Source organism: Leptosomus discolor, chromosome 21 (genome assembly GCF_034619465.1).
Source record: "Leptosomus discolor isolate bLepDis1 chromosome 21, bLepDis1.hap2, whole genome shotgun sequence".
In the NCBI taxonomy this organism is placed as follows: domain Eukaryota; kingdom Metazoa; phylum Chordata; class Aves; order Leptosomiformes; family Leptosomidae; genus Leptosomus; species Leptosomus discolor.
In genome coordinates this window covers 906,730-924,071 of record NC_141411.1, presented here as the reverse complement: position 1 = coordinate 924,071, position 17,342 = coordinate 906,730, and the positions used below count along the sequence as shown (strand labels likewise).

At 61.2% G+C, this 17,342-nt stretch overlaps 1 protein-coding gene across 1 annotated transcript; it reads left to right on the top strand.

The window, feature by feature from the left end:
* The first annotated feature begins 625 nt into the window (after window positions 1-625).
* WNT2B (Wnt family member 2B) lies at window positions 626-16,375 on the top strand. Its single transcript, XM_086476399.1, has 5 exons — window positions 626-789; window positions 12,432-12,652; window positions 14,287-14,564; window positions 14,988-15,252; window positions 16,146-16,375. Exons 1-5 carry the CDS (start codon window positions 626-628, stop codon window positions 16,373-16,375), a joined length of 1,158 nt encoding a protein of 385 aa, XP_086332525.1.
* Window positions 16,376-17,342: the final 967 nt, after the last annotated feature.

The following is a 17,342-nucleotide window of genomic DNA, read 5'->3' as shown; positions in this document are numbered from 1 at the left end:
GCCGCTGCGCCCCTTCCCCGGGCGGAGCCCGACGGGGCGGCCCGCGGCCGGCGGCTCCGCTCCGCGTCCCCGCGGGTGCGGGCGCGGGCGCGGCGGTGGGAGCGGCCCCGGTGCGCGGCGGCGGGGGCAGGAGCCCGGAGGGGGCTGTCCGACGTGCCCTCGGGGAGGTGGGGGTCGGTCCGGCCGGAGCGGCGGCTCCGCGCCTCTGACTCTGCCCAATGAGAGCCCGCAGCCCGGCGGGCGCTGTCAATATTTGGCCGCGGCCCCCGCGCTCCCGGCCCCAGTGCGTCCTCGCCCTCCGCGCAAGGACCTCGATGGCCCGGCCCGGCCCCGCCGCCCGCCCCGCGCCGCTCGGGGGGCGCCGGCCCCGCTGAGCGCCCCGGCCCGGGACCCCCGGGGAGCCCCCCCCCGCCGCCAGGCCCCGGCCCCGGCCCGGCCCGGCCCTGCCCCGCCGCCCCCCGCGCAGCAGCATGCGCCTGGGAGCGGGGGCCCAGCCGGGGCTCGCTCAGCAGCGCGGAGCCGGCAGCCGCGCCGCGGGGCCGTGACGGGCAGTGCCCCCGAGGGGAGCGCGGGCAGGACCCCCCTCCCCGGTCATTTCTCCGTCTGGACCCCGCCCCGGAGAGATATGCTCAGCCCAAACCGCCTGGAAGCGTCTCCTGGGATTGCCTTGGCCCCCGGGCGTGCGGAGTGCGGAGCCTTCCCTCGGACGGCGGGCGCGGCCCCGCGGCTTTGCCTGGCCCTCGTCCTCCTCCTGCTCGCCCTGACGCCCCGCGCCGACTCCTCGTGGTGGTGAGTCCCCGCGACGGGCCCCGACGGGCCCCGGGCTGCCGCCGGCGGGAGCTGCGCGGGGCGCGGCCGCGGGATGGGGATGGGGAACCCGGCCGGGGGCGCAGCGAGCCCCGCCGTGCCGGAGCCGGAGCCCAGCGCCCGACGTGCGGCCGCGGCAGCCCCGCGCCGGGCAGGGGGAGCGGGAGCGGCGGGGACCGGCCGGGGCTGCGCGGGCTCCCCGGCTCCCCCCGCGCCGCCGGGCGCACCGCGGTCCCGGTCCCGGTCCCGGTCCCGGCTGGGAGCCCCGCGGCAGGACGGGCTCGGGGCTCCCCCGGCTCCACCTGCGCGGCTCCGGCAGCGGCGGCGGCGGCCCGGGCTCCCGGGGAAGGGCGGCGGGCGGAGCGGCGGCGGGGAAACCGCCTTCGCCCCAAACCTGCCGCGGAGCCGGGGCTTTCCCCGGGGCGCGGCCACCGCAGGGCTCCCCGCGCCCCCCGCGCCCGGAAAGCGCCGTCGCCGCCCGTTTGCCCCGGGGCCGGGACTTGCCGCGGGGACCCCCCGGCTCCCGCCGCATCTGCCGGGGAGCCGAGGCCGCCCCCCCCCCGCGAAAGCCGTCCCTCCCCGGGCAGCGGCAGGGAGCGGGATGAGCCCCTCGGTACGGTTTAGCCGTGGGAAGCGGCAGCAGCGCCAGCGCCCCCGATGCGTCCTCTGCGATCGGGAGATCGCGCTGGAGCTCCCCGATCCCCGCGGGACGCGGTGTTGCCCGGCGCGCTTGTGTTACGGCTTCTCGTAGGCGAAGGGTTGCCGTTCTCCCTCCTTTCGGTAAGAGGAGGCTCTGTAACAGGTAGAAATGATGCCATAGAAAATATCAGCCTTCTAGAAATTATTCTCCTCCTGTTCCGATTCCTGTAACAATGAAAATTCATGTGTGCAGAATGAGAATAATTAGGAAAACAAGGACTGTGAAGTTTTCCAAGCGGCCTCGTGCTGCTTCAGTAACAGGGGCAAAAAAAACCAGTTTGCTGCAGAAAAGTTTTCGGTGTCCCCCACCCTGTAAAAGTCCTCTCTAATCCTGTGGAAAACACTTTTCCACGCCAATCTCATCATCATTAGCACATCACAGTGGGTGAAGCAGAACTCAAATCAAATTCAACCCATCTGCCACCGAAAGGGGATGGTGGTTTCTGGAATTCCTCAACTACCGTGGAGCACATTGCGAGGGCCCGGGAGCACTTAGTCGTGCGGATAACACAAGTATTCCTGGTGCTTGAGAGCACGTCTGGGCGTGTGGCGGCATCCCTGGGAGAGTGACTCCGGGATGAGGAAGGCGAACGGGAAAGCTGCGGGGCTGGGAGGGAACGGGGAGCCCGGGGGACGTGCTGCTCGGGCAGCGGGCTGCAACCAGCCACAAAAGGTGGATTGTGTGAGGGGTGGCTTCTTCCAGAGGGCAGCACGGGCTTCGGGGCACGTGTAATGAGACCTGGCGGTAGCAGTGCCGTTCCCGGCCGTGCCCCTGCAGCCTGGGCACCCCGCGGGGGCTGAGTCACCATCGGCGAGCATCAGGTTGATCCAAGCCCTGACCTGGCTTCCAGCGCCGGGTCTGCCCTCACCCGTCAGGGCAGGCGAAGGCAGGGCGGCATCTGTGCGGAAGGTGGTGTCGCTGATGTGCTGGAAGCCGAGGAAGGAAGGAAGAGTCTTAGGGCAGCGGAGAAGTTGGATTGTTTCACTTCATTATCGAGGAGGCAAGAGAAGGGGAGGCTCGTTAGAGCTGAGGAGCGGGTGCATGGGGTAAAGTAGCTGGGAAAAGACGAGGTATCGAGTAGTCGCAGCATCGCCTGCCCAGAGCTGGGCAGTTCTGGTAACACACTTGGATTCTGGCTGAAGGGTGAAAATTCTTTCTTCAGCGGGAGTGTGAAAAACACTGCCTTTCCTCGCTGTTGTGCCCCACTTCTCCCCACAACAACTCCGCCGCGGTGCCTGCCCTAATTCCAAGCGCATGTCTCTTCTCAGCAAGTGGGAGGAAAACCGGCCACATTTTAAGCCTCGGTAGCTGTGGCTGATTTGGAGGATGGGAGATTTAGCTCCCGCAGCAGTTTGTGTTCTCGGCTCGCAGACCCGTTCCCCCGCTGGCAGCCTCCCCTTGGAGGGAGAACGGAGAGCGGGGGCAGCCCCCGGGGGTCTGGGGCAGGAGCCCAGACCGGGGCCGGCAGCTCCCCCGCGCAGCCCGGCCGGCTCCTCAGCCGTGGAGCAGCCCAGCACAGTTCCTTTGAGCGTTTTCAGCAAGCAGAATTGGTCTCAGGGACCTGAAGTGCGTGACTTAAAAAAAAATAAATTAGAAACCAAACACGTTAAACTCTAAAGTTCACATTTTCAGTCGTACTTTCTTTTCGGTGGACCAGAACATTCCTAAGAAAAGCCTTCATTGAAGCGGGCGCTGTTCTGCTGGACGTGTCAGTTCTGATCAAATAGCATGTTTAGATGAAATTGTGTTTTACTGAAAATGGTTTCAACCAGCTGTGGTTTGGGAAAAAGTTATTCAGTGATTTACATAGGTTTCCAAGCACATCCTTAGCACTACTGATATTACAGTAAATACATTTGGTGGTGCATCATCATTCCTGATTTTTATTGTTATTGCCAAATTCTTCTAGGGATTCACACACAATAAACTTGTGGAAATAGAGGAAATGCTTCTCATTTTCAGAGTTGACTTTTAAAGTAGATTAATAGAAAAAACTGGGTCAGTTCTGATCACAGTACATGGAAAGGAAATATCAACCAAATGTTTCTTCTAAACAACTGCAAATTATTAATTTTCAGTGACGTCAGGCACGGCCTGCACTGCCTCCCAAAAACGCCCAGAATTGGTGAACTTTGACACTTGAATAAGTGTCTGTGGGTGCATGTGCGGGTGCTGGGAGCCTGTAGCGGCGAGATCAGCGTTGGCGCAGGCAGAGGGACGGGCTTGGGCCCGTGCGGTTGTGGCCGGCGGCGCTGCCCGGGCTCGGAGGCCGCCGTGGCTCGCAGCGGGCCGGCTGTGGCTGCGGGGAGCAGCACCCATGCAGAAGTGCTCCCAAACTGGAAAGCGTTACTTAGCAACGAAATACCAGCTGAAACACAGACAGAAATTAAGAAGGAATGCCACGGGAAAATCCCTAAATCCCGTTTACACTCGAGTGCACTTGGGTAGGGCGAACAGCATCGTCCGGGGGCCGGCAGCTCTCCCCGGGCGGGCGCCGGCCTGGCAGGGCTGTGCCCCGTGCGCGGCGAGAGGATGTTGGGCCCCAAAAGCGGCCTCCGAAATTCCTTCCGAAAGATTGGGAAGATTAGACAAATGTTGCTTATAAACATAAACTGTGCAATAAACAAACTTGGTGTAAATAACTAAGTAGAGTTTCCTCGCTATTGAGAGCCTGGCTAGCTGTTCTGGTGTGGAAAGCCATTTTAAATCAAAGGTTTGGTTAAAGAAGAATGTACACAAAGCCGTATGCACCCCACCCTCACACATACCCGCTTGCCTGCGAGCCCACACAACCCCCCCCAACCCGCCGGCGCACCAAATCCTCGTTAGCTAACTTGTTTATTGCTAACCACAGCCCTTGGAAACTACAAATATTTAATTTCGTCTGGCATTGGAACAGATGGGAGGCATCAGGCTCCCAAAGAGATAAAACAAATCTGTGGAAGGAAGACTAGCTTGGGCGCGGGTCGGGCGGCGCGCAGGAGCCCAGCGGCCACGTGGGGCTCCTCAAGGCATGGGCGGGCTACGGGGGGTCCTGGGGAGCCGCTGTACCCCAGGGCGCGATGCCCGGACGGGCACTCCGAGGGATGCTCTCGTCCACCGTTAGGCAGCCACCACGCTCGGGCTCCCTTCCTCGGCCAGGGAAGGTCTGTGTCCCCGGGGCGGGGAACAGCCACCAGGGGCAGAGCCCATCGCACCCTCCGGGCGAGAGCAACCCCAGGAGCTGGTGTCCGGCTCTTGCCGAGGGCTTGGCGAGGCCGCCCGCGTTGCAGGTGGAGAAGGGGACGTTCCCACCACGACGGGTAGGAAGGAGCAGAGCAGTGCTCCCGCAGTCGTTCCTCGCCGCGGTTTGCCGTGTGTTTCCACTGTGACACCAGCGCTGGGTCCTGGTCCGGGTGCAGTGGATGGGCGCAAAGAGGGGTGGAAAAATGGAGCCACGTGTATGTGTGGGTATAGGATACAGGAGAGAGGGGCTCATTTAAACAGGCATCACACCGAGGTGTGTGGGAGGGGAAATAGCATCAATAGGAATGTTTGAAATTAAGCCAAGGGGAAGACAGCTGCGTGGAGGAACGCCACGGGCAGTCGGTGTAACCCTTCGGGGCGCGGGGGTGCCGCTGCCTCCCCTCCGTGCCCGTCTCAGCGGGGCAGCCCCGCGGCAGCCCCAGGAGGGCTTCGCGAGCAGAGGGTCCCGCAGCGCCGAGGACTGCGTGTCCGTGGCTCCCCGCTGCCGTCCCACGGCGCGGATGAACTGCTCCCTCCTCCGCCCGCGCCCCCGCAGCGGAGCAGCTCCTCGTCCACCCGCTGTCGGCCCCGGGGCTGTCGCAGGCGAGGTGCCGGGAGGGGAACTCGCCATCTCGCAGGGGAGGCGACGTGCAGCGCGGCAGCGCTCGGGGCACGGGGGGTCTCCGGGGGGTTCGCCCCGGACGTGCGTTTGTTATTGCAGAGCGCTTTGCGTGGCAATAAAAGCCGGAGGTCAGCGACCAGGAAGTCTTTATCCGGAGGCGCTCCATGGCTCCGCTGTCCAGGCAGCCGCGCGTTGAAAAATAAGTTTTAAAGTAACGTCAGGCTGATGGAGAATGAACCCTGTGGCCTTTGCAGCAGCCCTGGTGTTCTTGGTCGGGGTGCATTGAACAGATGGGTTCTCTCAGTCACTCTGCGCCGTTATAATAATCCTAATTGTGTTTCTTAGTTCATTTTTCATTAGGGTCACTTTCACCTATAGGAAATCTTTCTTACAAAGAAACGCAGAAAAAAAAATCCTTCTGCTCTTCCAAACTCATTAGCTTTTACTATTACTAGTACGGATTTCAGCAGTGCCTGCAGCCCACCGTGAGGAGGTCTGTGCTGGGCTAGGTCCTGTGCAAACACCCGGCCTCTGCTCTGAGCAGCTCACACCCGACACACAGGTACGCCACAGACAAGAGAAGAATCATCCGTCCTGCTTTACCACCAGAGGCTGTCTTACCTCCCCACCTCCCTCTTTGAGATTTTTGGGAGAAAAAATGTGATACAGGATAAAGCATATTTTTGATGAGCAATTTGTGTTGTATTCACCCGTGGCCAACAACGCCCCCCGAGGAACAGCGTTCACCTGGTGCTGAGCAAGATTTTGGCCACTATTGCAGAAGGCACCAGAGTCCTGCAGCGTTTCAGTCCTTCCCACAGAAACCGCGTCCCACTGGTTGCACTTGGGTGCCGGGGCAGCACCGAGAGGCACTCGGGCAAGGAGCCGAAGGCACACCGCTGGGAAAAGGGCGGTGCACAAGGAACAGAAAGGTCGTGGTGCAGAAAGTGGAAAGTATGTCCCTTGAATGGCGCTGGTAGTGGCTCAACATTACGATATTGAAAATTATTCAAGTGAGACTAACACTCTCAACATACAGAGTAGTGGCTCTAAGTGAGGAAATTAGGACTATTAATCATTCCGAGGCGTTAACAATTCCAGCAGGCCAGGATGGCCCTGTTCCCAGTGGGGCTTAATAAAATATTCCGGGTTTATAATAATAAAATAATATCTCAAATATCTGTAGCACACCTTGCAACCCAAAGTGCTTTGCAGTTGGCTATAAATTGTCTGCCCACAGCCAGGGAGGGCAGAGGAAGGAAAGGGCAGCAGCCTTGGGAAGTATGCAAAGAACTTGAGGAGGTGAAATGCTGCCAGGCGCGTTGGAATTTGCTCTTTATCAGGCAAGGAGGCAGGGATGTTGGAGGTGATCCTATCTGCACGAGGTGCCTCCAATAGCTGCCTAGGGCTTTCCAGCCTCCCACCAAAATACAGATTTTGTGTCAACTCAGTGAGAGAACAGAAGCCAAGACAGTTTGGCTCCCAAGCTGATCTTTCAGGACCGTCAAAGTGGTGACGAGAGCAGTGGGGAGGTGAATCCATTTTCCCAGGGAACGGGCTCCAACAGCCTCTGACACCACCGAGAAGCCAGACCACGCTCTCAGCTCAGCCTCCGCAGAGCTCTTGGAGCAGACGTCAGCAGCGACGAGGCTCGACGCAAACCACGGCTCCAGCCTGCGGGACAGGCGGCACAAGAGCCCGAGCATCTGCCTGAGGAGACGGGGACCGGGGCTCCGGCACCTGCCCGGCTGCCGTCCCCCAGCGCTGAGCCGGGCGAAGAGGCCGCAGGCGTCCTCCCGGGCTTGGTGCTTGGGCACACGTCGGGCTGGAAGAGGGATGGCCGGACCATGCGTGCCACGGGCACGGGCCGGGGGAGCTCTGGGGGTTTCACAGCACTCACTTGGCAGAAAGATCTGGAGAAACCCCCGACGCCGTAAGTGCTGGTGGAGCCTAAACAGCGCCAGGCCACCCCTCCTGGGGATGTTTTTGGGAGCAGGCGGCATTTGCAGTTCACCCTGGCACGGCACGCGTGGGGGTGAGAGCAGACCCCGTGCCGAGGGGAATGTCCCGAGCCAGGGCTGAGCCCCAGTTACAGCTTGGCTTGGGGCATCTGGTGGCACCGACTGGAGCTGTGGAGGGGCTGGAAGCTCAGCATTTCTTCCAAACAGCGCTGAGGTGGTTTGCCTGAGGCATATGAGGTGGAAGAGCTGCCTGTGACAGGCCGCGGGTGGCCGTCAGAGGGTATCGAGTTGAGCGGCATCCTTCACGCGCCAGGAGCAACACCTTGGTGCTTTGCTTGCTTGCTTGATTTTTTGTCTTTGCTGTTTTAAATGTGGTTTGGTCAACCTCCCTGGCTGGGGAGGTTCGCCCTGCGCTGCCCCGCCGTGCCGGGGAGCAGCCGGTGGCACCCCGAGCTGCCCCGCGCCCGGGGTCTGGCTCACAGCCCCGGCATAGCTGCTCGCACGGGCAGCCTTCTCCCGGTGTAAAGTTGACTTGGGATAGTGACCTCAGTTAAGCTCAGCTTGCATTAATCTCATTCACAATTGTGCCTTTGGTGGAATTGACACAGCCTTGATTTCCCCACAGTGGGAACTTCGAACATTTCTGCAGCTGATTCAATTCGAAAGCAGAGCACAACAATTTCAAATTTTGAGGTTTGCGTAAGAACGGCAATTTCAAAAATTTCCCTTTTGAAATCAAGTCATGCTCAAATAGTTTTTTCAATGCTGCAGGAATCCCTCCACAGCCGCAGAGCTGGTTTGCTGACCCGGCCGGGATTACGCTGGCCCGGCAGCTCCTTTCCCCAGCAGCAGAAGCTGCCGTCTGCCTCTTGCTGCGGTGCCTTAGGATCTGGCCGTGCTCATGATCCCCCACTGCTCCAGCTGGGGTACGGTGCCTTTCCTGAGACTTCTGGTCTTTCCTGTCGAAGAGCGGAGCAACTGGGAAGCTGCGTACACTATGTCAGGGCCAAAAGCACGGTTTATTGATCCAGAAGGATTCCAGCACGGTGAAAACGGAGAAGGGACGAGGCATACTGGGATCTGATCCTTGGGACAAGATGCAGCAGATCCCAGGAACTCGCAGGCCACATGCAACTGCGGGGATCGCCCCGTAACCCGCAGGGAGCTGCACGTACAGGGAGGAGAGCAGCCGTGGACAGGAAAGCTCTGAGCTGTCCCGACTTCCACCAGCGCAGTCGGAGCTGAGGGCAGAGACACGACACGGTCTGCGAGAGCACCCTGAGGAGTCTGCAAGTCCGTCGGGGAGCCGGGCAGGCTCTCGTGGGAAGCGCGGGAGCAGGACGCATACAGCACGGAGGCGAGCCGTGGAAGGGGCTTAGCACAAAGTGCACGCTGCCAAGTAAATAGATGCGTCTGCCTCTGGTTTGCATGTTTATCTTAGAAGCAATTTAGGTTTCTCCTTGTTTACAAGAGCCGAAGTCAGCAGACCCTTAGAACAAGAACAACCACCGGGAGCCAACATGTGACAGTTGTCTCCTGTTCCCCCAGCGCGCCGGAGCGGCCGGTGCTCGCGGCTGTTGAGGAAGAGCTCGCTTCAGCCGCGCCGGTGGGTGCGCCACGGACCGCCTGCGAGAGGAGGAAGGGGAGCGGGGAGCGGGGAGCGCTTCACCTCGCGGGCTCTGAAAGCACTTGCCTCGGTGACGTGGGGTCTGCAGCCTCCGCTGCTGCGCCGGTTGCTCCTCGCAGGGGACAGAGGCGGGGGTCCCGTGCCACGCGTGGTAGCGCGGCGTTTGCCAGCACCGCCGCTCGCGCCCCTCTCCTGGCAGCGGGGCTCTGGGAGCAAACGGGCAACGCGGCCGGGTCGGGACGGCAGGTTGGGCGGCAGCAAGGCCAGGACAGAACATCGCGCAGGGGTCGGTGCCAGCCCCTCTGCCTGGGCTGAGCCAACGGCGCGGCGCTTCCAAGGGCTCTCCTGGGGAAGGACCTCACAGGAGGCAGCATCCCATGGAACCCCGTCTGACAGGGTGGGGGATTGTTGTCCCCATGTGCAGTGAATTATTAACCCCCTCCCTTCCATCTCCTCCCGGCTGCAGCTGCCCGGCCCTCACCGGCTGCTCCTGCCTCTCTCCTCTGACCATCCACGAGCCCAGGCCCCAGCAGCCTCCAGCACCAGGAGCGGTTCCCTCTCACAGACTTTTTCGAACTCAGGGCTTGGGGTTTCATTTTTTTTTCCTGCTATAGAAATGCAGATTCCCCAAGAGTACAGCATTTCACAGAAGTTTGCCACTTCCAGCACAACTTCATTTTTTAAAAATGAAGTTCTGATAAGGCGGCTGGGGACTTCTCAGAACATCCATTGTCTTTCTATTTCAGTGTTTTTATAGTGTCATAGACTTTTAGAAATAAAATTGGAAGGGATGCTTTAATCAATCCAAAACAAATGTTTGGGTTTTTTCCCTCCCAAAATTCTGCTTGGCAGAATTTTCTGATGTTCCCTGTCTCGCTCCATTTCAGAGTAACTGAACCCAACTGGAGCATTTCTCACGGAATGGAAGATCTCGGGTCTTGCCGAGGTAACCGCAGCCTTTCCAAGACACGTGAGGACTTCTCCCCCCGCTTGTGCCATGCCACTTGTCAACGACACAGCACTCATGGGAGGGATTTTGGTACAGAATCTCTGGCGGAGGCCTGTAGGTACCACAGCAAATGCGCTGCTTGTTCGCAGCCACAAGCGAAGGGAGATGCAGCCACTGACCCCAGAGGGGGTCTGGGACTCTGCACAGCAAGCTGCTCCCTCATGGCCAGCACCCTTCACCCTCCTCTCCTTCCACTTTCTCCTGCTGATCTGGGTATTTGGCAGGAGAATTAACGAGGAGTAATTAGCTCACAGTGTGAAAAAGGGAGTGCCTGGTGTTTATCTTGTCTGGAGGGTTTTCCTTGATCTCAGTCTCCCAGGGGATGGTGTTAGTCGGTGCTTTATCTGCCGGCTCTCCGGGCGTGGGGGCAGCTCCCTTGCCAGCGTGCCTCCCCAAAGGCAGCCCTGCCTACAGCCACCGCCGCTGCCACAGCTCAGCAGGGCTGGAGGGGGACAGGGGATGGGGTCCCCGCAAGGTCCCTGGTGAGGTGGCCCATCAAAGAACGTTCAACCTTTTCCAGCTTTCCCAGCACCTCTTTCCTCCAGGACTGGGGAGCTTTGGCTACTGCTGCAGCCTCCCTCCAGCAACACCACTGCCTCCCAGCAGCCTCGTCACAGCCCTTGGCAGTGCCGGCAGGGACACGTCAGCCGTCCCCATCCTCGCTGAGACCAGGCAGGCTGGGCAGAAGGAATTCAGGGCTGGGGTACCTGGGCATGCTTGACCCACGGGATCTCTGCAGCCCCGCTCAAGACCACCAGCCTGTACCATCACCCAGCTGCTGGGATGCTCCTCCGCCCTGCCCGGCTCACCGCGGGGAGGAACCGGCCGCTCTCGCAGCCCAGCACGAGCGAGGCAATTAAACGCCCGCAGTCGGCATTGCTCAATGAGCTCCTGTTGGCTTCTCTTTCCTAAACAGCTTCTGCCATCTCCCTTGTCCCCCTGCTGCAGGATGAAAGGCTGCCGAGCAAGCCTGTGAAAATAATGCTCGCTGGCCCTTGGAGTTGGGGCTTGCAAAGCCATGGGGAGCTGGGTTTATTATCCTCAGCTCCAGCCTGAGATGACCTTGTGCTTCTGCCAGCATTTAAACAAAATATTTTAAAAAAGGGAACAGATCCCATTGCTTTCTGTGCTCGCAGGGCTTTCCTGAGCCTGCGAGCTCTCTCTGGGGCTGATAGAAGTCATAGAACATGGCCAGAGAGAGACAATAAAATATTGCCCAAGCTTATTGCTTTTTACTGTTACTAAAGGAAAGTTCTTGCTTCCAGTCTGGGGGGTTGAGAAATTTGAATCCCACCCAAACCTCATCCCTTCCAGGCAGAATCGCAGCTCTGTGGCAAACATCATCCTCCGGCACCGCTGCCTGGCTGGGGCGGGCGGGCGGGCAGGCACTGACCGGGATGGAAAATTCCACGTTGCCGCCGTTGTCCGGGCTGGTGCGAGGCTGCGGGGCAGAGCTCGGGGTTGTCCCCCCCACCCCGTGTCTGTGGAAGGCTGCCCATGGGGCTCAGCCAGGCTCTACCAGGCTGTTGTTTGCACATTGTCTTTCTGCTCCCAGCTCCCGCCCTCTCATCGCTGCAGGGAGGGGACCGGGATGCAGGCAGGGTACAGGCAGGGTACAGGCAGGACAGGAGACGCAGTATAGTTCTCCCAGTTACCCAGCTTCAGGTCATGATCATAAATATTCACCATGAAGAGATGCACAGAGAGGACTAGATAGCCAGGGAACAACAGTGTTAATGAGGACTGCAGCGACAAGAGGTGACGCCTGCTCCTCCTTCTCCCCAGCCTGAGCATCGCGCGGGTGCCAGCGCCATGGGCCGTTGTTCCCACAGCGTGCCCCGGCCAGCGTGCAGGCAGGAGACATTGCAGAGCCTGCGCCAGTGCCGCTGGGCTCTATCCTGCTCTGCTGGGCCCTGGGATGTAGGGAAGAGGGTGGGAGGGAGATTTTGCACATCAGCGAGTTCCTCTGCTGCTGCCCCAGGAGCTCACCGAGAGCTGAGGCTCTCAGGGACGCAGACCCCCTGACCTGCAGCACCCAGGGCTGGCTGTCTCCTGGGGGAGATGGGCCCCGCAGGGCCCCCTGCTCCCTGCCGCAGCGATGCAGAGCAGAGCGTCCCCCGCCCCGGGCTGGTGCGGCTTGGGATGATTGAGTTGAACACAAAGGCCCGCGGCTGCGATGGCTCAGCGGTGCCCTGTCCCGGCGTCCTGCCTGCCTGAACCGCAGCAGCGGGCAGGTCTCGCCGCACAGCATGCCCTGTGGCTCCCCCACACCGAGGGGATGCTGCAAGGAGGGCACGTCGCGGCGGGGGGACGCCCTCGGCAGAGCCCTGAGCAGCTGTGACACAGCTAGAGAGAAAAGAGGGAAGGGTGGGCTTCGATAAAAGACACCCCTGCAGGGGGGCGAGGACCGGGGGAGGCAGAGCCCTGCCCCTTCGCCCTCTGCGGGCAGCGCGCTAACGTGGCATCGTTCTCTCCCGCAGGTACATCGGGGCGCTGGGGGCGAGGGTGATCTGCGATAACATCCCCGGGCTGGTGAACAAGCAGCGGCAGCTGTGCCAGAGGTACCCCGACATCATGCAGTCGGTCGGGGAGGGAGCCAAGGAGTGGATCCGGGAGTGCCAGCACCAGTTTCGGCACCACCGCTGGAACTGCAGCACCCTGGACCGGGACCACACCGTCTTCGGCCGGGTCATGCTGCGAAGTAGGTTCTGCCCCATCCCCATCCCCTTCCCGCGAGCCTTGTCTCCCTGGGAGAGTCTCTTCTCCCGCTGGGCTGCCGTGCCCGGTGGCTTGGGTTACTCCCTTAGGAGAGCTTTGCCTTCCCCTGTAAATTAATCAAGCAATAATGGGAGCGGAGCACTGCCTTTGGAATAGCTGCACCAGATGAGAGGGAGCAGGGGGAGCACTGGAGGAGAAGGGGGAAGGAGGAGACACCTCCGGAGAGCAGGCTTATATGTAAACAGTAATGGGATATATAAATATTTGGAGAGCAGGGTTGGCCAGGACTCAGCAATTCACGTGGGAACGGGCTGTTCCCTTGCATGGCAAGGGAGGCAAGGCAGAGCCGTGGCTCCAGTCCTCGCTTCAGGCTCCAAGGTGCAGCAGGACCACGGCTACGGGGCAGACACCAGCCCCGCACGAACGGGTGGGCACAGACCCTGCCCGGGTCCTTCCCGCTCCAGGTGAGGGACGGATACGACACCAGCAGGGATGTACCCAAGGAGCGAAGAGGAAAGGCGCAATGGGGACAGGGACAGGGGCGGTTCCAGAGCAGGAGCAGCATCGAGGGCTCCCGCCGCCCCCGGGAGGGCTCCGGCAGCAAGCGGCCCCCAGGAGCCAGCGTGAGCCCTGGCGCACTGCGGGACAGATGCTGCCGTGCCCCGTGACGTGCCGGGGCGCATCCAGCCATGTGGCCTCCAAATCAAAGGAAAGAGCCTTTCCACTCACCGGGAGCGGCTCATATGGAGGACATGTGAGCGCTGCGGAGGGAGCCGGGGAGCGGGGGGCTTGCTCCCAGCTGGCGGGGGGATGGGGCAGCTGCCCAGCGGGGCGGACAAGCAGCAGAGCCTGCAAGCCCGACCCCCAGAGAGGAGCTGGCTGGAGGGAAGGGGGCTGTAAGCGCCGGGATGCAGCACTCACCCTGCTGTGCTGCAGCCTGCCCGCTCTCAGCCTCTCCATCCCCGCGACGGCACCTTTACTCCTGCCTGCATCCTCTCCTGGCAAAGGATGGGGAATGATGAAAGCTCCTCACCACAGCCCCATCCTGCGAGGCCCAAAGAGAGCCCTGCTGCCTTTGAAGTTGCTTTCAAAGGCTCTCGAAACGAAGACGAACATGGTTTTGATTTGCAGCTTCTTTTACAGCATTATAAAAACAGCTGCGAACTCGAACCAGAGACATAAAATAGCAGGCGGCAAGCTGTGCCGCGCGGGGAAAGCCGAGCCCGGCCGGAGCTGGCGCCAGCTCCTGCGCTCAGCATCGTCCCGGGAGGGAGGCAGCCGCGGCCGAAGGGCGCTGGCTGGTCCTGCAGTGCCAGCACCGATGGGCACCCGCACGGCCCCTGAGCGAGGGTCAGCGAGGGGGACCGGTCGGGCAGCCCTGAGAGCAGCCCAGCACCCCGAGCTGCTGAGCCCTGAGGCTCAACATGAAATTCCCGAGTCTGAAAGGTGCCCGGGAAGCCAAGGCTGGAGTCGGTGGCCACCAGCGATGGCTGGACTTGGCTTACCCGAGGGCGGGGTGGTCTCGCTCCCAGCCGTGAAGGTGCCGCCGCACGGTGCCCTGCTCCCCGGTGGGCCCGGCCTGCTCACTCCCCGTCCCCGTTTCTCTCCCCGCGGCAGGCAGCAGGGAGGCCGCCTTCGTCTATGCCATCTCCTCGGCCGGAGTGGTGTACGCCATCACGCGGGCGTGCAGCCAGGGGGACCTGAAGGCCTGCAGCTGCGACCCGCTCAAGAGGGGCCGCTCCAAGGACGAGCGCGGGGAGTTCGACTGGGGCGGCTGCAGCGACAACATCAACTACGGGATCCGCTTTGCCAAAGCCTTCGTGGACGCCAAGGAGAAGAAAGTGAAGGACGCCCGGGCGCTGATGAACCTGCACAACAACCGCTGCGGGAGGATGGTGAGTGCAGCCCCTGCTGCCAAGCCCAGCCGTCCCACCGGGATGTCCCGCGGGGGAACGGGCAGCGGGAGCAGCCCGGGCATAGGAGTGGGACCCTGGGTGTCTGCAGAGGGCAGGTCCTGCTGCAGACGGGGGCAGGACGCTGCCCTGCCTTCCCAGTGCCCCCCTGCACGCCCTGCCTGGGGAACGGCCCCAGGGGGATGGCAGGACCTTGCTTACCTTTGCCCCCAGCACGTGTCCTCGCTTCGCTGCGAGGCATCGGTGACCATGGGAGTGCGTCCTCCACATGCAGCACCCCCTCCCGTTCGGGCCCCGTCCCAGACGGGCGAGGGCTGATAAGCTCCGCCAGGGACGTGCAGACCCCGACACGGTGTCGGACGCCCGGGAGCACCGCCGGTCCTCACGGCATCCCTCTTCCCACAGGCTGTGAAGCGTTTCCTGAAGCTGGAGTGCAAATGCCACGGGGTCAGTGGCTCCTGCACACTAAGGACTTGTTGGCTGGCAATGTCAGATTTCCGAAAAACGGGGGATTACCTAAGGAAGAAATACAACGGGGCCATCCAGGTGACGATGAACCAGGACGGCACTGGCTTCACGGTGGCCAACAAGAACTTCAGGAAGCCCACAAAAACAGATCTGGTGTATTTTGAGAACTCACCTGATTACTGCGTGATGGACAAGTCAGCAGGTAAAAACCAAAGCTCCAGTCGTTGCCCAAAAGCAGCTCTTCCTCCCCTCCTGACAGGCCAGCAGCTCCCGACAAGCCCAAGCTGGCAGGGCTCCTTCGGGACGTCAGCTCCCCACCAAACCCCCGTCCCTGGTGTGGGGTTGTGCTGTGGGGGTCACCCAGGCCCTCGGCGGGTGTGGGTACTCACTGGAGTGCTGGGTCCCCACAGCACCTCCTGCCTGCACAGAGGACTGGGCTTGTCCAAAATCCCCCAGCTTTACACCAAAGATCCAAACCCATCAGGCCTCTTGTAATGAACATGGGGCAGCATTTCCTCAGAGCCTCCCTGCTGCAGAGCAAAGCTCCCTTCAGCAGGCAGCAGAGCCCGCTCCGTGCGGCAGGCTGCTGGCCTCTCCTCTGAACGCAGCCCGAGGCTGGGAGGAGAGCGGGGCAGGCGGCGTCAGGGCTGCTCAGCTCCCGCAGGGAGGATCAGTGGTTTCCCAGCCTGGAGTATCCCCGGGTCAGGGGTTCTCTGGGGCCGTGGGGGCTCGGTGGGGAAGGCAGCACGTGCTCCCGCCGCCCTTCAGCGAGTCCTTAGCCCGAGCAGAGGGGGCTGCAGCAGCAGGTACAGGGAAGGGGCCTTGCAGAGTCACCACAGCTGCAGCCCCGGCCAGGCTCGCCACCCGCGCCCTTAAAGCCAGCACGGGCTCCCCGGCCTCCCCCCCACAGCCTGTGGAGGCCACGCTGCGGCACAAACAACGAGGTTTCAGCACAGAGACAGTCGTCCCCGAGGTCCCCGTGGCAGCTGGGAGCTCCTACCGCTGCTGGCAACTGCGGGGCAAGGGGGTGGAGGGAGCCTTGGAACGAGGTGGAGGAGCAGCAGCGCCCTGACCCGCTCTCGCTTCCTTCTCCAGGCTCCCTGGGCACGGCCGGCCGCGTGTGCAACAAGATGTCCCGCGGGACGGACGGCTGCGAGGTGATGTGCTGCGGGCGGGGGTACGACACCACGCGCGTCACCCGCGTCACCAAGTGCGAGTGCAAGTTCCACTGGTGCTGCGCTGTGCGCTGCAAGGAGTGCGAGGACACTGTGGACGTGCACACGTGTAAAGCACCGAAACGGGCCGAGTGGTTGGACCAGACCTGAGGAGACGGGAGCGCAGAGGGCAGAAGCCCCTGCCACCCCCCTTGCCATTTTTTTTTTAAGACCCTGTGCCCTGAGGGCCGTGACGTTCTGGGAGCTGTAGTTCAACTGCATGGCTTTTATTTAATTAATTCTGCAAAGCACTAAAGGACGGACTACATTTCCCAGGAGGTACGGTGGACCCTTCCGTTTGCCCAGCAAAACTAATCCCCTACCTAGGAGGAGTCTGCAATCCTTGCTTCGACTGTGAAACTGCCGTTGCCCGTTGTGCTCTGTGCAACGGAGACGGACTCGGAGGACCGATCGTCGGGATGCGATGGCTGAGGAAACCTGCACCTCCCCGGAGAACTTCTGTCGCAGTAAAGCTTCACCAGCGAAAAACACTAGTTCAGAATAATCCGCTCTTGCAGAAAGCATTCTTGCTTTTACTTTTTTGCAAGGCCAGAGGAAGGGTGTTGCAAACCCGTAAGACAGTTCCGCGATCCCTGCATTTCCCTCGGGCAGAGCCGGCACACGGCCCCGGCCGCTGCTGACCCCGCCGAGCAAGAGCAACCTCTGCTTGAGGCTTCCCCCCGTCTCCCCAGCGAAGGCGACAAGCGGAGCTGTAAATTGGGACTGAAAAAACCTGAATGACTGCACAAAGACAAGGGCCACCCCTAGATGCTGGCAGGCACAGAGGGCTAGAGAAAGCAAGAGAATCTGTGAACTTACTGGTAGGTTCTGAAGTTACAGATACGACAGCATCTCTGTAAAACTCACTTGTATGTTGTGTACACTGCTTATTATTTTAAGTCAAAATTCATTATAAACCTGTATCAGAAAACGATGTTCTTTGCTTTTTTGAATTCCTGCACGCCCCGCAGGGCGCTCCCCCAGCGCGGCATCGCCCCGCGGCTCCGCGGTCCTGCAGCACAGCCGTCCCTGCCTCGGCAGCGACCGGGCGCTCCCCACAGAGCAGAGCCGTGGCACC